This window comes from Stegastes partitus, unplaced genomic scaffold (assembly GCF_000690725.1).
Source record: "Stegastes partitus isolate 25-593 unplaced genomic scaffold, Stegastes_partitus-1.0.2 Scaffold12, whole genome shotgun sequence".
In the NCBI taxonomy this organism is placed as follows: Eukaryota; Metazoa; Chordata; class Actinopteri; family Pomacentridae; genus Stegastes; species Stegastes partitus.
In genome coordinates this window covers 696,217-720,000 of record NW_007577743.1, presented here as the reverse complement: position 1 = coordinate 720,000, position 23,784 = coordinate 696,217, and the positions used below count along the sequence as shown (strand labels likewise).

The following is a 23,784-nucleotide window of genomic DNA, read 5'->3' as shown; positions in this document are numbered from 1 at the left end:
GCAGGAACCCACAAGCTCCAAACAGCAGGAAACCTGTTATCATGATCCCAATTATGTAGACATCTTCAACATCCTCCACGGAAAGCAAAGAGAGGCACACGACCCTCCACTCCTTCCAGGAGTCCATCGCGTATCCCGCTGCATGCGTTCCGTCGGGGCAGGCGGGCTCTCCTTTGCCCAGTCTTCTGATGGTACCCCTAGAAAAGGCTGAAAATAATGTGACCATAGGGACATGTTCAATCAAGGTGTGTCCTCTAATTAGCATCACAGGTGTCTACAAACTTGTAATCAGTCAGTCGGCCTATTTATAGGGTTACAATTAGTTTCTGTGCTGTTTGGTGACATGGTGTGTACCACACTAAACATGGACCAGAGGAAGTGAAGGAGAGAGTTTTCTCAGGAGATTAGAAAGAAAATGATGGACAGGCATGTTAAAGGTAAAGGCTATAAGACCATCTCCAAACAGCTTGATGTTCCTGTGACTACAGCTGCACATATTATTCAGAAATTTAAGATCCATGGGACTGTAGCCAACCTCCCTGGATGTGGCTACAGGAGGGAAATTGATGACAAATCGAAGAGACGGATAATACGAATGGTAACAAAAGAGCCGAGAACAACCTCTAAAGACATTAAAGGTGAAATCCAAGGTCAAGGTACATCAGTGTCAGATCACACCATCTGTCATTGTTTGAACCAAAGTGGACTTCATGGGAGATGACCAAGGAGGACACCATTGTTGAAAACAAATCCTAAAAAAGCCAGACTGGAATTTGCCAAACTGCATGTTGACAAGCCACACAGCTTCTGGCACAATGTCCTATGGACAGACGAGACAAAACTGGAATTTTTTGGCAAGGCACATCAGCTCTATGTTCACAGACACAAAAATGAAGCATATCAAGAAAAGAACACTGTCCCTACTGTGAAACATGGAGGAGGCTCTGTTATGTTCTGGGGCTGCTTTGCTGCATCTGGCACAGGGTGTCTTGAATCTGTGTGGGGTACAATGAAATCTCAAGACTATCAAGGTATCCTAGAGAGAAATGTGCTGCCCAGTGTGAGAAAGCTTGGTCTCAGTTGCAGGTCATGGGTCTTGCAACAGGATAATGACTCAAAACACACAGCTAAAAACACCCAAGAATGGCTAGGAGGACAACATTGGACTATTCTGAAGTGGCCCTCTATGAGCCCTGATCTAAATCCTATTGAATCTGTGGAAGGAGCTGAAACATGCTGTCTGGAGAAGGCACCCTTCAACCCTGAGACAACTGGAGCAGTCTGCTCATGAGGAGTGGGCCAGAATACCTGCTGAGAGGTGCAGAAGTCTCATTGACAGTTACAGAAATTGTTTGATTGCAGTGATTGCCTCAAAAGGTTAAGTTAAGGGTACCATCATTTTTGTCCAGGCCGGTTTCATGAGTTTAATTTTTAAAATAATTCTGTTGAACCTCGGTTCAAAAGCAATGTCTGATTTTCATTGCTTAATTTTCATTGAATTTTATTTAATTTTACTTTTGTCAGATTCAAGTTATTTCTGTGACCATTGTGGGTTTTTCTTTCATTAACCGAGGGGTACCAACGGTTTTGTCCACGTGTGTGCATCTATCAAATCTGTATTCTGAAGGTTTTTTGCAGAACAGTTTGTTCACATATTATTTACAGCCGGATTTTTTCCTAAAAACATTGTGAATTATTTTTTCTTTTTTTCTGGCTGTGTCATTTGATTTACGAAGTGATGAAAAGTGATTTGTAAATCCTTGTGTGAAAAGCTTTTATTCTACTATGTCAACAACAGTTTTTGTCCTATCCATTTTGTTTTTTTTAATCCAATGTTATGATTCTTGCTTATTCCAGTTAGGGCATTTGTTTTAGGTAAACAGCTTTTTTTTTTGGAATAATACACATACAATTTCAGGAAATGTGTAAAATAATCATTATTGTATTGTAAGTTACCAGCTGGGGAAGTTTCATGTTGACATTATTTATTTTGGAAAAAATTGTACCCTCATTACCTGTAGTGTCTCTTCTTACTGATATAAACTACACACTGGAGTGTAACTAACTTAATAACATTTACTCAGGTACTCTATTTAAGTGCAGTTTTGATGTGCTTAACTGTAGAAGGTGCTGCAGAATACTTTAGGATTTTTTATTTTATTTTTTTTGTGAATTACCAGATTAATAATGACAAAATATGGTAAAGTAATTGAATCATGATGTATTATTCAAAAAGAGCTACAGAATATAACCAATACCTCTGCTTTAGTATATTTTAAATACATTAAATGTATTTCTATATTGGGGCATTGCTGCTTTTGCTTTAAGTAAAAGATCTGAATACGTCTTCCATCGCTGAAACTAACTGTGTAAGCTCAGCACCTAATCTGCTTTAAGTTTTTTACGGCCTCTCTGGTGTCTGTTGGTGTGTTGCTTTCAAAACAGCTTAACCCAGTCAGCCCATGGCCGATCAGCATGAGTCCATCAGTCTCAATTGTCCTCCGGTGGACCCATCAGCAGCTGCAGCGCACAACTGGTTCCCCGGACCCCCTCCACCAATCTATTCCTGTACCCTGACCCCTGAACTGGTGGCCAAAGCACGAGAGGAGCTTCAGGAAAAGCCAGAGTGGCGTCTCCGGGATGTCCAAGCACTGAGAGACATGATACTTAAGGTTTTGCTTTGTGCTTCTGACATTCACATAAGCATGAACAGCTGCTTTCCTGTTCATAGGACATAAAATTAAAATAGTACAGGGCAACTTTGTAGAAAGCGTGCCAAAAATTTGAAGATTTTACCCTTATATCCCCTGAAAACATTCAAGTAATGAGTATTCTTGCACAGCTGTGTATTTGGAAAGTGGGATTAAGAGAAAACAGGTGGGCTGATATGAAAAATCTCACAATATACTAGATAAGTACATACAGTATATATCTACATATCGAAAATTGGCACTGTTAATAATATTTCTCCAGCATACAATAAAATGACAGCCTTTAAAAAGATGAGAAATTTTTAAAAATGTGGACGCTGTAGGATTGACTAGAAGTGCCCATGTTATCGTTAAGTAGGAACATATCAGTGGCACACAGGTAATTTTGATAGTTTCTGGACATAAATGGCACAGTAACTATTAGTAGGATCGTTTTGTTGTTGGTTTTGGTCATTTAATATGATTTACTGACAGTAAGAACAATATACAAAATCACCAGACTTTTTCTTTAAAGTAGAGCCTGTATTGACACAGATGCATTAAACTCATTTGATTCTTGTATTTTAACCAAAATATCAGCAGCTCAAACACTGAATAATGAATTGATTTCAGATCTCCTTAATAATTTTGCAGGCTTTGTATTGTCTTATATTTAGTTTTGTCACAAGCCACATTTTGTTCTCTAGTTTTTGCCTTCACTTATCAACTCTTTGTTCAGTAAACTAATTTTTCCATCTGTCTCTGCAGGAGCAGCCCAACCTCAGGACCCGACTGGATGACACCTTCCTCCTGCGCTTCCTGCGGGCCAGGAAGTTTGACTATGACCGAGCCCTGCAGCTGCTACTCAATTACCATGCAGGACGTAAGGCTTGGCCGGAGGTGTTCCAGGACCTGAAGCCGTCCACGGTAAAACACGTGTTGGACTTGGGCTTTCTCACAGTCCTGCCACAGCCGGACCCCAACGGAAGATACATCCTCTGTCTGCGGCCAGGTGGGTGTCTGCTTAATCTTCATTGCAGAATTCAGTAGTTTTCTAATGAATTAACAATTCTATAATCACTGTTCTCCATTTACCTGTCACCTATTCAGTCAAGGTTATACTCAGTGTTGTATTCGCACATTCTGAATCTCTATTGGCCAGTTACTGACATTTCTTCAAGGACAAGCTTTGCTCAAGATGTGCAATTGCTCAACTGGAACCCCTTTTATAGGAAAATGGAAACCAAATGATTATCCATTTGTTGACAATGTGAGAGCCATTTACCTGACTCTGGAGAAGCTGATCCAGCCAGAGGAAACGCAGGTGAACGGTATCGTCATTTTAGCTGACTACACCGGTGTGGGCATGTCACAAGCGTCCAATCCAGGCCCGTTTCTTGCCAAAAAGGTTGTGAGCATCCTCCAGGTGAGACATCGTAAATCTAATAATAGAAATGATGTATGTTATCTGATAAAAACATTAAATCCTGAGATATATTTGCAAAAAAAACCGAAAAAACTTATTGGCTTTTGCTTAAGCAGATCAATGACTGGAGCACTTGCTCAAAATACATTTTTATTTATCAGATTGGTATCTTTGTAACATACGTGAGAAAAGAAAACACCTAATTTACAACAGTAGCTCTTGAGCACTGCCTGCTGAGTTTTGTTGTGACAGCAGTGTGTGTAATATTAACATTAGCACACCAGTCATGTGAAATATCTGACAAGGTCCTGCTGTGTTTTGAATGCGGTTTCTCTGTAATTCACAGGATGGGTTTCCAATCAGAATCAAGGCTGTTAACATAATTAACGAGCCCAGGATTTTCAAAGGCATCTTTGCTATAATTAAGCCATTTCTGAAGGAGAAGATGGCAGAGAGGGTAACTATTGTCCTTGAATTGTCTCTGACTCCATTGTTTTAAACAAAGGCCTATTTTGAATTGTGTGCCTCTCTTTTATCTGCAGTCAGTGTTCCGAAAAGACTGTTTTCATCTATGAAAATGGAAGGCTAAGCACTTTCTTTTTCAGAGGAATGAACTCATACTACCAATAACAAATCAGATTTTCTTTTAATTTGGAAGGAGCTGAAAGGAGCCGTCAACACAACACTGACATGTTATCACCTTTTAGGTTAAAATGGAAAACTTTAAACACAAACAATCAGCAGCTACAGACAACATTAAAATTCATTTAGAGTCTTGTGTGTGGCTACTAGTCCACTGTAAGTCCATTAATTCCCATAGCTCTGAATTGCACACCAAAGTCTCGAAGGAAATATCTGGCTAAATGTACCTTTATGTTTACCAACAAGCAGCTACTTTGCTAACAGCATTCAGTAGTGGGAAGGTAACACGTTTTTTGTTGTTGTTTTTTTTAGCTGTTTCACAAGAAAATGCTGCTTAACTACATGTAATAATCATAATAATAATCTTTATTTGTAGAGAATTTATCAAAATCCAAATAAAGTGTTTCACAAAGCAGCAAAACAAAAAAAGACAAGTCATAAAACCATCAGAATTTAAAAGGCAGATAGTATAAAACCAACACAATGTTAGTAAAAATTGAAATAATACTGAAATTAAAACTTAAATAAAATAAGAAAAGGCTCTGTGATGAAAGTATGATTTAAGAAGAGGATTAAAAGAGGTCACTGACTCAGCTGACCTGATTTCCTTGTGCAGATGGCCCTGACTGCAAATGCTCAGTCTCCTTTATTTTCCAGTATGAAAGCTGCGAGACTGAAAAAGTGAAGTTTAACCAAAACAATGAGCCGAAAGTAGCTATGAAGCTCTGCAGAGCTGAGGGGCACTGCAGAGCGATAATTCTTTGTCGGTTCATTACTATGAGTGACACCTTTCTCAGTACGTGAAATATTGATCATAGCCACTTTAATAAAGGAGGCAGGTGACGTCACTGATGTGTCTTTGCTGTTTTCTCGGACAGTACATCCTCCATGGCTCAGACCTTCGCTCTCTGCACCGGAACATCCCGCGGTCGGTCCTGCCGGAGGAATACGGTGGCACTGCAGGCCAGCTGGACATGAGCGCGTGGTCGAGACTGCTGTTGGACTGTGAGGAGGAATTTATAGTAGAGTTCTGTCAGCCGGATCCACTAGAGGGCGTGGTGCTCCCAGACTCCATGCTGTTCGAGGGAGAGCAGGCCAGCGGGCAGGATGACGACACCTTCAGAGGGCTGCGCTCTCAACTTTACTACTGTTACTGATGCACACTGTAGATGCGTACACTCCCATCACTGAGAGGACATTTTCTGTTTCATTTGAAACATTTGTGTAGACTTTTACAGGGCAAGTTGCCAATATTATACATGGATTATTTTACTAAGCAGCACTACTATAGGTGGAAAGTCTTCTCTAGTTTTTACATAGCCCAGCATTCAACAACTGGTCAAAGGCAGAGCCAGGCTCTAGGAAAGAGGCTTTTGACATTAGCTAATGCATGTTTACCCATTGCTGGTGGCCTCTACAAATTCATTGTTACTGATGTGTAAAGGATAGGTTTACATTTTTCTAAAGCTGGGTGTGCAGATGTACATTGAAACAGGTTTTGCTTGCCATTCCTCTAAAAATACTAAAGGATGGCTTCTTATTGTGCATCCAAAGTAAGATTGGGGACAAAATCTACTGTCCTTCTGTTGTGTTTAGCTGAAGCAGGTACCAGTTAGACAAATCTAGTAAGTTTCTTCCAAAGGTCCTGTCTTTACTGCAAAACCCTGTCTCTCCACAGCAGCTCAGCACACTAAAACAGTCGAAGGGAAAACACAAACTTTTGAAGTTTCCCTCTTAATTTGACTGCTCAAGATTCTTGTTGGCTTCAGCTGAACTCTGAAATACATTTTTGCATTGTATGTGAACTGTAAATTGGAAGCAGCCTCTCTACATAGTGTGTCTGAGCAGAAGTAATAATTACATTGGTTTCCTTTATTTCAGTATACATGTGTTACTTGTAAAGACAGACAGGGAAAAGTGTGACTCTGTCTTTTAACATCTTCAGATGAATTCTAAAAATTGCCTCTGAACCTCACACTTCTTCAGTTAATTTAGTATCTTCACACTGGCTGTCAGTGCCACAGTGGTCATTAGTGTTGAGTCTGCATGGTTTGCATTGCTCCACAATTCAGCTAAAAACAAATGGAGACAGTTTTTTTGCGTGCACAACCATCAAATATATTGCCTTAAACTGTTGCTAAAATCATGTCAGATCTGTGTGCACCACAGCAATATTCATGTGCATTCTCATCAGGGCTTGTCTTATATAAGAGAGGATATACTTCAGTGTTAGAGAGTGGACATAGATTTCTGCTGTGGCTGAGAGTAATGTCATAGATTTGCTGGTAAACGTTTTAGCTGAATATGTAACTCATATTTCAGAGCTTTTGTTTAGTTGATGCTTTAGTTTTCTGGCTTGGATCTTCTGAGAGGATTATTTTTCTAAGTTCAGATTATCTGCCTTATGTTTTTTTTTGTAACCTTCTTTGACCTGTTTGCCTGTGTTTCATCACGCAGTCTTAACACAGGGCCATTACTGATCACAGTCTCATGGGGGATGGAACATTCAGTGCTGATTTTATTTTTTTTAAGACATGTGATATGCCAAATTGTACACCAGGCCATGTACAGAAATGTGCAATAATATTTCATCTGTTTTCTTCCAGTAGCCCAAAGCTATCTCAAGCATTTTAGTTTAGTCTTTTATATTTTTTATTTTAAGCATGTCTGTGACTACAAACTGTGTATTGTGTTGCAGGATATTTATTGTTGGTCGTGAAGACAGTAAAGTAAAACTCTATTAGAGAAAGTGCCATTTTGGTCGTGTTTGTGGTGGTGGCTGTTGTTGGCAGAGGATGGGGAATGCTGCAGGCTCTAGGGAGGTTATGGGTATTTTCACAACATAATTGCATCAGTCTTGAGCTGAGTTTCCCAAACTGGGTTCACGGGGCCCCAAAGACATCACAGATACAGTGGTGGACGAAGTATTAAGATCTTTCACTTGCACAGAAGTCATCGTGTCACAGTGTAAAAATAGTCTAATTAAAAGTAAAAATACGCATTGTGCAGATTAACTCTTTTCTCAATGCTATGCCATCATATACACTACCTTAGGAAGCATTTGAAGGTTGTAGCTGCTCAGGATGGAGTAAAGTTTATTTGTTATTAATGTTATCAACATTATCAGTAGTGCACAGTCAAATTAGTCAAGTAATGCACTTAAGTACAACTGTGAAGGTACTTTAGAGTATTTTAATGCTACTTTCCACTTACATGAACTTTTCTACTCCACTACATTTGTCTGCCAGCTGTAGTTACTAGTTACTCTAAAGCAGATTAGCGCTTTAAAAACCGATCAGGATAAAATGAATGATACACAGTACATTAAGCCTTCTGACAGTAAAATGAGATAAATCAGTTATAACTGCTCAGTCAGCTGCCATATTTAAATGCTAATGCATTAAATGTTAATGCATCAGTTATAACAGTTCAATAGTGTACGGTATAAAATAGAACACCATGTTGGTTCATTTTGGTGTGTAACGAATACTTTTATACTTAGGTTTGGAATATAGGACATGTGGTATTGCTGCTTTTACTCAAGTGAAAGATCTAAGTCATTGGATCACTGAATAGTCTTGTTGTGGAGTTAAGTCCGTAATAATGTACCATATTTTATAAAACAATTGTATGATTTTGGTGTAAAAACTTCACAAAGTAGCTGTCAGATGATATTGAAATAAAAAGGTACACTGTTTATTTTTGGCACCTGCCTAAAATGGTACCTTAAAATTACAGTACAGTTCATAAGAAAAATTACAGAAAGTGTTATGTCTGAATTTTCGCACCATAAAAAAGTAATTTTGTATTTGTAAAGTGTGTTTTATCACAGCAGAGAGAGAGAAACACACAGTGTGTCTATAGGTGCTACAAAGGTTAAAAATAGCATTTATACACTTGACAAGACTTTATGATTAGATTTTTCCTCCTAATTTTAAACTGTCATTAGCTCAACATCGATATTGTTGATCAGGTGCTCTGCCAGAGACTATATGCACCATGAACGATGAAGAGCTGTGTGTTAGAGTCAAGATTAAAATAAGTTGGGCTTGTGAGGCTGATGGTTTGATATTGGACGGCTGCCATTTGGAGCACTTACATAGAACTCATTAATTTGTTCTGTCTCTTTCGTGACTTTATATTAACTCCACACAGCCCACACTGTCATTGTTGCTCTGCTGTTTCCATGACAGTAATTTGGCGAATAAGACTGCGGTGTGCTGTGCACTCGTACTACAGCAGGCGTCATTAAAGGGGCACGCCACTGACTTACTACGAAGTTCAGTTTATTTATCAAGTGGAGCACCGTTCAGCCTTTAAACTCACCTGTATAATGTCTTCTGTGGCTCTACAGGGAAACTTTTAAAAGCAAATAAACTGACTCTGGTGATGTTCTTGGAATACAATCTGGGTTATCACAGCTCAGGTTGGCGTCTGTTTCTCCAGAGCGGGGGTTGACAGAAACATGGGGGTCTGGCAGGGTGTGGTGGAAAAAACTGGTATTTAAAGGGAGCTGAGGTGATTGAGGGCAGGTGAGTCTGAAGTTGCAGCCGTCAGAGATTGTCCTTGATTGGGTGCTGAGGTGCATAGAGGCAGAGACTGAGAGGGACAGAGAGCGAGAGATAGAGACAGAGAGAGAAGGGCTGGGGCTGGGGGGGTCATGACAGAAAACATTACAAACTGGTGTGTGGTCTAAAAATATAAGAATTTAGCAACACTTCAAAGCATTTTCCAAACTCCTTTCACCATCCAGGTTAAATTGTTTGTACTTTTCTGCTCTCTAAAGATGATTTTGAACCCATTTCCCAAGCTACAACACCTAATATTACCTAATTTAAATAGAGACATTAGTTGGAAATGAATTCATTTATACAACCTCAGCAACCCTATAGTCTCCATATAGTGTTCTATATTGATGATATTTTGCTATTATATTTCCATATGAACCACTGTGTTAATACTACTGGCAGGGACACGCACCATTTCTGGCTACCTGATAGGATATTCGATCACAGCTTTACAAATGTGTTACAAATCTTTATTTATTGAGCCACATACAGAATATTTTCTCTTCCAGTTGGTTAGAAGACACTCTGAGAATAGTGGAAATGTCTTTAGAACAGTTACAGAACCATGTTGCTAAATAATATTGGATTTTTTCTTAAATCACCAAGTGGGTCAGTCCACATCAATTCAGACAGAATTGGGAGAAAATGTCAGAGTTTACTTATTTGGTATTTGGAAAACTAAGATCTGTAAAATATTCTGGTTAAATTTGAAGAATTTCATGTTTCCAGACCTGGGACTTTTTGTAATTTCACCCTCAAATAAACATTGCACTTGAGGAACCATTTTAAAGGTTCAACAACTTCAGAAATAAACTCCCACTTATCGTGAAATTTGGTGAAGACATAGACAGAATACTTTCCAGCAGATATAAATGATTGAATGGCTCCAGCAAAAGGACAAATGTTTAATTATTGGCCCCTGAAAAAGTGCAAGTTTTTGTAGTCCCAAGAAAGAGTCGACATCCCAATTTAGACATGTCAAAATAACAGAAATGGAACCTTGGTTTTCTATACTTGAAAAATTCTGTTGTTGACAGAGACATTGAAAGTTGGTAAAATGTTGAACAAAGTCTATATCTGTAGTATAAAATATAGATCCATCCATATACAGTATATAAACCTAAAGGAACTTTATAGGTGACCAATACCACACTTGTCTGAAATATTTGCACTTTTTTACCATTATCTTTTCAAAGGCCAATCTTTAAACATGTAACCTCTGCTGGAGCCATTCAGTCATTTGGATCTATTGTAAAGAATGCTGTTAGTGTTTATACCAATTTTTATGGCTATAGACGTTATATTTCTAGAGATATAGCGCCCTTAAAATGGGTTCCCAGTTTTGGGTCTGAAAGCATTTGAAAAGCTAAAAAAAAATCATGGTAAACTATCTACAATTTGGTGCTTGGACTGTACCTGTATCCTCAATTTATCTGCTTTCTAATGTAATGTTAACATACAGGGACAAGGTGTGCCTATAAAGGTCTAATAAAAAATACTGTCTATTGATTGCAATAAGGGAATCGTAGTACTTTTTTTTTTTTTTTTTTTTTAAATTTGACTCATTGTGTGGGTCCCCCAACTTTAAAAACTGCTAAGGTGTCCCTTTTATGTTTCCCACCAAAAATCGAGTTATCAAGCCAATAGTATTCAGTACTTATACCTTGAATTTAGCTTTAAATCAACTAGCGCTTACATTTAAGGTAAACACAACATTAAGTTGATCCAATTACCAACATTATTATGTCAACCCAACCCAAAATAATGCTTTTTCACTGAAAAGGTTTATCAACCAATCAGATTTAGTCATTTTATTCTTGCTACTATTAAGTGATTAGGATAGGTTCCTTGAATTACTTTTTAAAGTGTAGTCTTCTTCCTTTACAGAATTAAAAAAAATAAAATAAAATTGTTATTAGCTCCAATAATGGTTTGTTTCAAATGTTACCCCAACAACTTCAACTCCTCCATAACTACAAAAACTGATAATGAATGACAATATGTTATCAAGACTGTTTCATTCAGTTACTACACCATGAATTCAGTTTTAAATCAACTAAAGCAAGAAAAGTAAGTTTAAATTACACACAATATTAAGTTGATGCAATTACTAACATTATTATGCCAACCCAACACAAACAGTGTTTGAAACTTCCATCCATCCATTATCTATACACCGCTTAATTCTCATTAGGGTCGCGGGGGCCTGGAGTCTATCCCAGCCGACTTAGGGCGAAGGCAGGGGACACCCTGGACAGGTCACCAGTCTATCACAGGGCTACACTTAGAGACAGACAACCAAGCACACTCACAGTCACGCCTATGGACAATTTAGAATCACCAATTAACCTCAACATGTTTTTGGACTGTGTGGGAGGAAGCCAGAGAACTCAGAGAGAACCTACGCTGCACAGGGAGAACATGCAAACTCCATGCAGAAAGATTCTGGTGCCCCCACCGGGACACGAACTGGCAACCTTCTTGCTGCGAGGCAACAGTGCTAACCAATTGCTCCCCCGTGCAGCCCTGTTTGAAACTTGAAAGACCTACATTGGAATATTTTTTGGCCGCCAAAAGTTAAGCGGTGGGAGTAAGTTGCTTGATATCCTCTTAAGAGTGTACTGTTCTTCCTTTATAGTATTTAAATCTATAACAACATGTTGTAGTTCTTCTCTCCACACTGCATCTTTATATAATTTACAAAATTATACCCAGGTTTCTCATGTGCAATATATCCCTTGCTATGTAACATATCTACCTCATGTGCAATATCAAATTGTACCATATTTTATTTTATTTATCTATTTTATTTTAAATCATAGTCTCCATTATGTGGATCTATAGTGTATATAATGTGTGTATAGCTCTATTGTATTGTATTTCTCAGCTCTTCCTATTTGTAGTTTTATTTGTTCTCTTTTTCTTCCTGTCACTTTTTTGTGCCCTTTTCCTGTATCTATACTGCTGCAACAAGTGAGTTTCCCCATTGATGGTGAAAACTAATCTAATCTAATCTAATCTAAACTAATCTAATCTAATCTAGTGTAATCTAAAATAAATAAATTAGTCACCGGTTCCAATAATGGCTCTTTTAATTAAATATTTCACCACTCATTTCAAATATTAACCCGACGGCTTTATTTAGTTTAAATCACTAAATGTAAAAAAATTGAGTTTAAATGATAAACAACATTAAGTTGACACAATTAACAACACTACTCTGTCAACACAAATCCTACAAAATAATATTTGCAGCCTAAAAGGTTAATCTAAATAGGGAAATTAGATGTCTTGGCTCGAATTTTACATATATACATACATGTATACATACACACACATATATATTTTTTTCTTTTGCTACTGCAGTATGACCCACCGGCACCACAAACTATATCCTCCTACAGATAAATCAATACCTCATCAACAAAAACCCGAAAGCCTCCGTGAAAAGGTGCTGCAGGACTATTTGTGCATGATAATCAGATGTGTGATCATTCCTGCATGTGCAGAATAACCAACATCTGGGGGGCTGAAGGTGGAGGTGGGGGTGTTCCCTCATCTCTCGGGCTGTCTGCTGGGTTTGATGTGCGCCTAAAATAAAGCTGCAGCAGCGACATGAAAGCAAACAAAGAGTGAAGAGAGAGAGAGAGAAAAAAAAACGCTGGCGAACCTGAGCGTGTTTTATCTCGGGAGCGCAGTGTGCTTCTGGCTCCAGCCCACGGGAGGAGTGGGAGCCTCCACAGCCGCGCTCTGATTGGCTCACACACGGCTAACTCCATTTTGGAAAACAGCTGTTTGAAGACACAACCTTTTCTCGTTGTTTGCCGACGGTGCTGTGCGAAAGAAAGAACGAAAGAAAAGGGGAGAAAAGAGCTCCCACAGCCTGGCTTCTTTTTTTTTTTTTTTCTTTTTTTCCCCCCGTGCGTTCACAACAGCCAGCCCCAGTTTCGGCTCAGTTCGGGGCGCTTCGGTTTTGTCCGACTGCCAGGAAACTTAACTGAGGGATCCATGGTGTTAAATTTCCATTGTAACAAGTGGATAACGACAGGCGAGCCGACCAAGGTTAGTGCTGCTGTTTCTAACCATTCTAATCGGTGTGTTAGTTATTATGTTTGGACTGACCAGGGCCAGAGAGCCGCAGAGTCACGAAGCGAGGTTTTGTTTTTTTTTTTTCAAACGTGATTTTAGAAAGGCATTTTTCCAGGCAGCCCCTCGACCAGACAATACATCTTTCTTCTCCACACTGCGTCCGAACGGCTTCAATGGACGCCTGCTTCTCGTCTGCGTTGAATTAGCCCATGCATGTTGAAGGATATTCACATTATGTCCTCGACTGTGTTCTGCATTCATGTGTTCCATTATCGCAGTGTCTGTGTACAGTTTAAAGGCTGCCATGCTCGTCCCTCCCACACATTTGCTGCTGCATTCACTGGAGCTAATGATTGCTTTTGAAAGCCCTCATCTCCTCTCTCATCATCTCTCTCTCTTTTTTTTTTTATTTATCTCCAATGCACCGAGATGCTCCCCCCCCCCCTTATCCAATCAACTTCAATTTCCTAACTCAATCGAATAACATGACAGTGGTGACAGCAGGTTGCATGCAATAATCTGGCTGCTGAGTGAAGGAGAAGCATGTCAGTCCAGTTTTCTGCTGGTGTATTGTGTGTAAAAAAAAAAAAAGGCAGGGCTGGATGGTGATGGTGCTCAGCAGCAGCAGCAGCCTGGTGGGGAGCAGCTTGGGACCCCCCACTTTGCATGAGTGTTGCTGGGCAAGTGCCAGCGCTTACTGGGCATGGGCAATGGTGGAAATAAATACTGGCTTCTTGCCTGGCTGTGGTGGTTTGCTTCACTGTGGACTGGATCTGAAAGTGCTCGTTGAGCTGGGTGCACAGTAATCTACACATAAAAAATAAAAAAAATGAGGCAACAGCTGTGATTAAGTTAAAATAGCACAGCTTTGCACAGTTGCAATATCACAACCAGTGTTTTTTTTTTTTTCAAAGTGTGTGTAAACAGAGCTGGGCTGCGGCATGTCTTGACAGGGACAAGCTTAACAGTGACAAAAAAAACAGTGTGGATGCGTGATAAGTACTGATTTGGCTCAGGAAAATTGTTGCACATCAGTTTTAAATTTTGCAAAGACAAACTATGTGTTTGCATGTGCTTGGTACAAATACAGCACAGTGTAGTATAGCTAGGATTATATATAGGGCAGCCACAAATTATTTTGATCTCTCTGTTGTGTAAATTGTTAAAAAATAAAAAATCGACCCAAAACGTGAAGATATTCAATCATATAAGACAAAAACAAAGCAAATCTGCACACTTTTGGGGGAACGTTGAGTGATTTTGCTTAAAAAATGAATTAATAATAAAGTAGTCATTTCGACTGATTGTTTAATCTTAATCGTAATATGTAATGCTAAAGCAAATGTGCATGACGTTTGCATGTTTTGCAAAGAGTGGCATCGTTCCAGGCTAAAATTTTTACACATTTAGGAGCGTGTATTGTTTTTCTCTTTGTGGAAAAGTCACATGTCACAAAGGATTAGGCCACCTGACGATTTTAAGCTTAAAATTGTGCACAATCTGTACAGTCTGATGTCAGATGCGGCTTTCTTTGGAACTGCTCTGTGCTTCCTCATCGCCTCTCTTTGTACCAGCTAACCAAACATGGTCTGTTATCTATCAAAATGGCCAAGGTGGTTGGAGAGCAGCCAGAATAGAGAACGCAGTGATGTTAGAAACTCCCCCGTTACTAGAGAGACACACATGCCCTGCTGACCTTGGACAGAGCCCTGCAGAGACCTTCCCCTCCCCTGTATTTCAATCATATTTACTGACTCAAATCAAGGAACATTCAGACCACTTACCACTGAAATTACATGCGATTTGGCTGTAACGAAGGCTCCTCCTCAGAGGCCTATGCGCAGCTTCTAATCTGTGACACCAGTTATTCAGAAAGCGGTTAGATCATGAGTAATCAGGTCATGCTAGTGCAGCTATGATTATCTACAGTGCTGCATGACCAGCACTCTTACCAACGCGGTTCTCCTCCTCCTCCAACTCCTTCAGTAAATAGAAGTCATATCTGCTTCTGCTGAGTGCTGCCAACAATAACATGATTACCCAGAGAACATTTGGGCCCTTATATCTGTGCGTTGAGAGCCTGCATTAAGCGCACACAGCGGGGGTGGGATGGTGACTATGTGGTTGTTTCTGTCCGTTATTTTTCTGTAAGTGGTCATCAGATTTCTCTTCTTCCTTCCACACAGCTTTGTCTGTATTCCACTTGCTGCCCCACTGAAGGTTAAACCAGTTTTCCCTCAATATGTTGTAGTGCATATACATCATGTCATTCATAGTGGGAGAGCACTATCCTTTAATGGCAATCTGAAGCAGCAACATTCAAGGCTTTTTTGCAGTAAGGACATGACACTACATGCTACTAAATATAGCAATCTATTCTCAGAACTGGTTCATATGCCTTCTAGATTTCTGTGAGATTGTGTCCACAATCAGTCGCCTGCTCAGAGACCTTTTAAGATAGCGGGGATCAGAAAACAACAGTGCAAGTCTTCAAGAGTGAAGCAGTGCTTTAATACTCGATGAACACACTGTTCAAGGCCTGTTTTTGTACGCCTCCATCAGTGTAATCATGGGTTCGATGTGTACATATTTGGTAGAGAGGGATTTGTCAGTCCAACTGCGCTGACCTCCAACCGCATTCTTTGCCTGGCGCACAGCGGCCTTAAGCGCCTCTGTTTTTAGCTTTCTGACTTCCCCATGAGGAAAAAATGAGTGCCATCACCCCTGCCTTTAGTGTTTCATGTGACAGATCCTTCTGGTATACTGCAGATCACTGTGAGACTCTGCCTTCAAGAAGCAAACTCCCCTTTACTTTGCAATTTCTTGCACAGTTTGTCGATATAGTGGTCCAGTTTCTCTCTTGTCTTGGTTTAGAAATTGACTTTAATATGTAGAGCCATTCATATGCACAAAAATCCTACTATTCTAGAGGAATTCTTAAGATCCGCATGCACACTGTTTACTTGAAATCATTTACTGCCCTTTTCATGTCATCCATTGTTCTGTCAAGCTTCCACAGTCCTATTTTGCCAGCAGTGCTATAAACTAAATCATTGATTATCTTTCTGCTTAATAGTGGTGATGGAGATATCGCCGGTGATGGTTTACAGGTACATGTGAAGACTCAACAACAGTGATGCTATAAATAGCCACAGTGTGTGTGTGATGGTCGCATGTACTGAAAACTGTTCCAGCCAATGTGGTGCAAGTTTGTACAGTACTGTTATTTTCACCGACAGGCCCAACAGGCAGATGGAGGTATTGAGGAGTTTTTAATCTTAAAACTAATGTAGTCTGAAACTAAAATGTGAGCTTAATATTCATATGTCATCGCTTTCTAAATTGATGTGGCAAACTTGTTAGCACAGGCTTTCTTAGTTAGGTGTCTGGCAGTTGAAGAGCATCATAGTAATTCATCTGGAGTTTGTTTCTGGACACCTGATGAATGTAAAGACTCCAGTGTGCTACGCTGCTGTGGTGCACTTTTCTACCTGTTGCGGCTGTCTGCTGCCTCTTGTGGGGAGGAAAAAATATGTGGAACGCCCACAAATGTAGGCTACTCTTGCTACTTTTTGCGTTGTCATTCCTCATTTTGCTTTTGGCTCTGACGTGGAAAAAACAGAAGTCATAGTGGAGTGATTAAACATGATGGATTGACTTCAGAGAGCAATACTGGTAGGCCGGTTGTACCAGCACTCACAAGCAGTGCTTATAAAGTCATGCATTTTTCATTATAGCGAAAAGGCCCTTTACCCTTTCCTGTTCAAGTCAATCTTTCAGCCGGCATTTGACTTACACACAGCGTCATTGGCGAGGGATGGCGCACTGCTGTCTAGTTGCAGGACTGTGCACAAGCATGTCTTCGTAGCCTCTGTAGTGGTTGAATTCCTGTAGTCTTCACTTTGCATAGAGCTGCAGTAGGGGAGTAACTGTACACAAAATCACAGTTCAGTATGTTCTTACAGCGAAAACAAGAAATACACCCATTACAATGGTTCTTTTTTATTTTTTGTTTCTTATTAACCACTGGTTTACTGATCAAATGATGGCTGTCTTGTTTAAAAAAAATTCTATCAATAATGCAGCAACTGGCTGCAAACTACTAATAAAGAAATAAAATTAACAAATCAAGATAAACATTCCCAAATAATTTAATAACAATCTGTTCAGGTGAATTATTTATAAAATGATCTGCGCTTAAACTGTACTGCAGCTTTCGGCTTCATATTTAAAAGAGGTTTGCTTAAATGACGCAGAGAGCAGAGTTTGCACGACACTGATTTTCTTGTACCGCTGATGTTCACATCTTAAATGAATTAGCAAGTTCAGCATACAGTCATTTATGTACCTAATCACAATTGAACAATGGTGATATTTAGTTTTTGTCTGATCCACCTGTCTTTGTCCATCGTCATTGTAGTTAACTGAGAAACTTGAGTGTTCCCAAACGGCAGCCTTTCATGATAGTGGGGGTCTTCATGTTCCGGTTGATCTGGTTTGCCATAACTACGAGGAGGGAAATGCAAAGTTTCAAACTGAGTTTAATGTGTGCAATGGCTGTAATCATTCGGTACACACACACGTGCTAAACAGAAAGGCCCGTACCGAAAATTATTTGTGTAAATGCATGTACCCCAAACAGACACCAACAAGGAACCCCAATTCCACCCTCAGTCCTACATTCACACTTTTTCTCTCTGAATTCAATTTTTGCCAACTACTGAGGCTGATTATCTGATTGACATTTGTTCAGTTATGAGTATAACTTTTTGTAAGATTCCTGATATTAAATATATGCTACTTTGCACCATTTAACTAGAAAATACAGTCAAACAATATAATGTTGTGGTCACACACTTTAAAAAATATTAACAATAAATGAAAACTGTGGGCATTATACATAGTTTTGTCCTGTTTCTTTTACAATCAACAGTCATGTAAATTCATTTTTACTGCAAATGTAAGAATAGGAATATTTGTTACTGGTTTCCTTGATTGTTAATAAGCATAATCAGTATCAGGACTGAGAAACATATTGGTCAACCCCTGCTATGTTCACCAGCTAGCTAGTCTCTAACTATATCTGTCAGTTGTTTGGTGATGAGCAGATAGTGTACAGGGAGTTCTTAGAGGTTTTTCACAGAAAACTGCTGCAGCTGCCTAAAGTGATGCGGTGAGAGTAAACCAGAACAGTAGAGATGTAGGAACACAGCTGAGAAGAAGCTCACTATTATAAAGCTTCATAAAGCCAAGTGGAGCTGCTGATTCTGATGATAAGTCTTAGTGGATTATTCATTACAAGTAACCCCGTTCATGGTCACGTTGTTTTTACATTGTCACTTGATATAAAATATAAATCCTAGCCCCTTAAAAGCAATGTAAAGATTATTTAAAAAGCAATACTGTACATGTTTTTCTAAAACACTTGTTCCCTATGGAGTCAAAAGGTAGATTGCTTCTTTACAGAGAACAGCTTCCATTTTAAAGAAGCAGCTGAGCTAAGAAACAGTCTGGAACAGACCAGTTCTGAGTAATGTAAGAGCAGGAGGTGGATGCTTCAGCGACCACAGCCGCAAATAAACATCTTGCAGGGTCACCGGGGTCGTATGTAGGGACTGAGATGGAGGCATCTCCTTAGCCATATGTGGGCAAAACTATCAGTGTTGGGGACACAGTGAGCATACTAACTATTCTGAAGGCACAGTCTGAGAAGGATTTTTTATGTTAAACTGGGTCAGCACTGAAATCTACAGTAACCACTATGAAAGCAAGCTGACCTCAACCTTCATTCTCTGCAGAGAATCACACTACATGTTATTGTGCTCAAAGGGAACAAGTGTGTCACACTCACAGGGTAGATTTTGGGTGGAGTGTCACTTAAATGTTTGGTGGTTTGCCTTCTTGCTAAAAAAAATTGCTAGAAGAAATAGTCTATTGACCCAGTAAAACACAGGACTTTCACCAAGGAGAGTGAGGTTTGTGTCCCATGTTGGATCATTATGTTTTAGTTTTGCTTTATTCTTTGACTTAAGATTTATTTTCACTTGCTGTTTGGTTAGGAAAAGATCATGGTTTTGGTTAAAATCCACCCTTTCACAACAGAAAGCACAAGTGTAAAGGCAAACCTCTTGTTGTGTGTCCGTGATCTCATGGCATCTATTCCTGATGTTCACAGAGTTTCAACGATTTACCACACCGGCCTGCATGTTTTAAAAAAAAAAAAGACACTAAAGTGAATGCAGTTTGTTCAAAAGGGTCCTGACAAAGCAGCAAATGGGCTCATTGTGCTGAAAAAGGCCACAGGTGTCTGCCACCCAGCACACAACATCTATGGGAAAATGGATGAATAGATGCTACATTCACAAGACCCAAATCTTTTTCCACGTGTTCTGTCCTCCTGATGAATGACACAGTTCGACGAGGTTACTCTTCAAAGTAGCAGTACATCAGCTTTTCAGCATTAACTTGATTTAATGTAGCAAAGTTGAGTCGCACCCTCTTACTTCAGCATCGTTATAGATTTCACAACGAGGACGAAGGTGTTGAATAAACACAGTTTGGAATTTGTTAGGGAGGAAAATTTTTAATCAAGCCTTATTATGTAAGTGGATTCTCATCCATGTGAACTGGTTTGGAAGTAAAGTAGACAAGTCCTCTTTTTTTTTTTGTCCCAGCAGGTCGGTGAAAGATGATTTGATGAGAATCTCTCTTCATGAAAAAATGAAAAAGAGCTTTAATTATTTTTGATGGAGTGGCCCATTTCAGATTCCATGTGATGTGAATAAAGTGCTAAAACCGCTGAACTGTTAAAGCGATGAGACAGAAAAATCCTTGAGGGTAAAAGGAACAACTTTGCTGTTTGACAGGGAATCCGAGGCTCGTGATCTCGCTTTATGCTTTTTATTTTGTTCCACTTTGATAATTCTCAGACTCAGTTTGCTTTAAGATACTTTATTGTTTTCCGAAAGTTTTTTTTTTTTTAATCTGAAATCCCTGAAGAGAGGAAGCCGTGAGTTATGTTGACAAGAGGCCACTCACAGGAACTAGAAAGGAAAATTCTAAGAGTATTTAAAATTCACTTGACAGTGATGTATTAAGAGTTTGTCCTTTTCCCAATCTGTTGCTCAAGAAGCAGATAATTCATCAAATAGTAGGTTAATAGTGCATTTTATTATTACTGTGAAATAATGTTTTTACTCATGCATTTTAAACTTTTACTCTACTACATTTCAGAGGGAGATGTCTTTGTACTCCATTCTAACAGCTCTAGTTTGTAGCTTCTCTTCAGGTGTTATTTAGTCAGGAACAGGCTCATTGAGATTAAGAATCTCTGTTCCAAACTGCCAAGAAGGGGAGGTAGCACAGGATGACACACAAAACATTGCACAACCTTAAAAAATACAGTACTTTCTTAAGATCAAATCACCAACTTTTTGGGCTTGCGACCCTTTACAAAGACAGTTTGTACTTGGGGCACCTTGTCACATCAAATTAATATAAATTTGTGAGGCAGAACATTGCTTCGATGTATGCTGTGACCTTGTGTAGAGGCTAAACTACTGGATTAATGCACCTAGCAGTGCAGCCCAAAATTATTCACATCCATGCCAGATTTTAATTTACAGTGAGTTTTTTATTTAACCAATGGGTTCCTTATGGCTGGAAACGACATCAATAGGTGACGAAAGACAACGACATTACGTGGGAGATTTTAATAATTTTATCGATTTTGATGTTTTGTGTTTTTTTTGTAAACATTTTTCTTAAAAAGCTTTGAGATTGAAGACTTCTTTGCCGTCACTCTGGTCTTCACTTCTTCCACAGATTCTTGATGGGATTCAGGTCCGAACATGTTCAGAACCTTCACTGTAAACCATTTCTTGAATACTCTGGCTCAGTGTTTCAGATCATTGTCTTGTTGGAAGTTTTTCTACAGACTGTCTGATACTTTTTCCTGCAGAAACTTTTCTCATGATGCCGTTTACTTTGACAAGGTTGCCTGGATCATTGATTGTAAAACACTCTCAAAGAATTACGTTCCCACCACGTTTGACTGTGGAGGGCATTCTTGAGGTTGAGTGCTTCTTCTCTCTGTGTGCAAACAACTGGATTCTTATCCGACCACAGAACCAATAACCAGAACCTTTCCACTCTTTGTCCAGGTAAGCTTTTGTGTGTCTGTCTTGGAGAAGTGGAGTCGTCCTTGATCTGTGTCCATGGAAACCAGCCTTGTTCAGCGTCTGCTGAAGCGTCTGATTAAGATGTTGCCACCAAAACTGCTTAGACTCGCCAGGATGGTGACCCTTAGATTCTTCTTGACCTCTACCATTCTTGCCGGTGCCGGGGTCACTTTTGTCTTACTACCACGCTCTTGAAGTTTTTCACAGTGTGGAACTCCTTGTACTTTTTGATGATGCTTTGCGCTGTGGCCCTCGGATATGGCTTCATGGCATTTCTTCAGCATGTGAGCAGCCGCAAAGCTGAGCTCTCTCTCAGGAACCTAATAGCAGCTTGCTAAGCTCCCATGGTTTTAGCCGTGGCTTAGACTTGACTAGTAACTGACTGAAGAACTACTGTATCAGCTGTTCATAGTTTGTGGTGTGTTAGAATGCTGTGGAGCATGGAACATTTGGAATAATTTAAAAGTTGTATTTTACAAAAAACCTGGACATGAAAAACATAAAAATAGTTAAAATTGATCATTAATGTTGCTAACACAGTGTCCCACTGCAATGTTGCTTCTTTATGCTGTTTCTAGTAAGAAGAAAAATATTGGTTGACTGAAAATCCACTATGAATCAAAACTTGGCATGAATAATTTTGGGCTCAACCTCAACCAGCTAAAATGAGAGACATGCATCAATAGATTGGTAATAAAATTAAAATGGTAGTCTCACATAGCCTTGACTGGGGATAATGTTATGCAGAATATTTGCTTTTAATTCTAAATATTTTTAGCTGAGGATTTTACTTGAGTAAAAACTGTTGACTGCATTAGTTTCGCAGAAAATTTAGTATCTTGCACACAATGGAGAAACTGTAGCTGTTTGTCCAGTATAACAACATGAATGGCAGTTTTATTATCAGATCTATAGAAAAGTGCAATGGTTGCCTCTGCTCTTGTATTGTGTGTGTGTGTGTGTTTGCTCACAGGGAGGGTTACATATGCGCCTTTGTATCCCCGTCAACTCAGCAAATCGAATCACATGACGCCCACATCCTCCCAGACTTGTGGGAGAAAAGTGTTATGATGCAGCTGAGTGGAATTACTCGGCAAAGCTCGGACGCACCGCAGCCATCGGGACAGGTGAGAGGGGCGACTTGGCTTTCTTGAGAATTATTTGAAATGCAGCACAAAGAGCGGTTGTGGCTAGCCTAATCACATTTCCTGAATTGTTGAGTTGAGGCTGAGTGTGGTTTTCGGTGTTGTGTGATTTTGTTAGAGAGGGAGGACGAGGGGGGTTGTGGGTGAAATCCCTCTTAACAGGTGGTGCAGAGAGAAGTAGCCCACAATCCAATCCCATGTTCTGCTACATATTGGCTAAATGGTTGCGCGCTGCAGCACAGCTGAGGAGGATGTATTGCATTTCTCAAGTTCTCAAAAAAAAGAGAAGAGAAAAAAAAGTAAACACTGGAGCCTGTGAGGGATTATTTCTTTATTTAGAAAGCACAATAAACATGCATTCCTTCTCTGCAGCTCTCATCCTCCCCTCCTTTTCCTTTCGTCATGCTTTTTTCCATCCTTTCCTTGTCCTCATCTGCCTTTTATCCTGTCCTCATCCTTGCGCTCATTGTCTTCTCATTTCCCCTCCGTACCTCCGTTGCTCTCTCCTCTCCTGTCCCCTCACCTCCCGCTTGTCCTTGCTTCGTCCTCCTCCTCCTCCTCCTCCTCCCCCTCCTCCTCGTCTGCTCAAGGGTCTCGTTCAGCCTTCAGTGTGTGCGCAGAGAGCCTGGGAAAAGAGAGGGCATAAACAACACAGGCAAACAAACCACCTGCTTCCTGCTGAGGTCTCGTGTTGGTAAATGTGTGGACGGAAATAGAAATGGGCAACCTTGCAGTAGAATTAGAATAGATAGAATGGACAGTGGGAGGAAAATCACAGAGCAGTTACCCGCCACACATCACTGTGTTACGGAAATAGAAAGCACATTCGATGACACCTGAGGAATTATGGGAATGGGGCGAAGAGTCTAGCCTGAGCTGTGGAAGTAATTGAATATTTCACTGACATAAATTTGTCTGTACCTGAAATGTCCTAAAATTCCCAAGTCCCATCTTCTCAGTCGTCAAGGTTTGCTGCTAGTCTTTTATCTTTTGGACTTGGAAAATGTAAATATGAAATTTGATAGGAATTGTCATCACACAATC

General features: G+C 39.7%; 2 protein-coding genes across 2 annotated transcripts in view; both read left to right on the top strand.

Moving 5' to 3' along the window:
• Positions 1-2,462: 2,462 nt before the first annotated feature.
• On the top strand, positions 2,463-7,517 carry ttpal (tocopherol (alpha) transfer protein-like). The gene is made up of 5 exons (XM_008287976.1): positions 2,463-2,672; positions 3,459-3,702; positions 3,923-4,116; positions 4,463-4,573; positions 5,637-7,517. The coding sequence occupies exons 1-5, from the start codon at positions 2,463-2,465 to the stop codon at positions 5,913-5,915; spliced, it is 1,038 nt and encodes a 345-aa protein (XP_008286198.1). The 3' UTR covers positions 5,916-7,517.
• A 5,604-nt stretch (positions 7,518-13,121) lies between these two features.
• pkig (protein kinase (cAMP-dependent, catalytic) inhibitor gamma) overlaps positions 13,122-23,784 on the top strand; it is a 30,106-nt gene continuing 19,443 nt past the window's right edge. Inside the window, exon 1 of the mRNA XM_008287960.1 lies at positions 13,122-13,388. The gene's annotated coding sequence lies outside the window, so the exon portion shown is untranslated. The remainder of the gene's footprint in view (positions 13,389-23,784) is intronic.

Excerpts from the sequence above, each read along its gene's own strand:
- ttpal (XM_008287976.1), top strand. The coding sequence starts at position 2,463 with ATGGCCGATCAGCATGAGTCCATCAGTCTCAATTGTCCTCCGGTGGAC. Across the intron at positions 2,673-3,458 it reads TGAGAGACATGATACTTAAG|GAGCAGCCCAACCTCAGGAC; the intron begins GTTTTGCTTTGT and ends CTGTCTCTGCAG. Across the intron at positions 4,574-5,636 it reads AGGAGAAGATGGCAGAGAGG|TACATCCTCCATGGCTCAGA; the intron begins GTAACTATTGTC and ends TTTCTCGGACAG.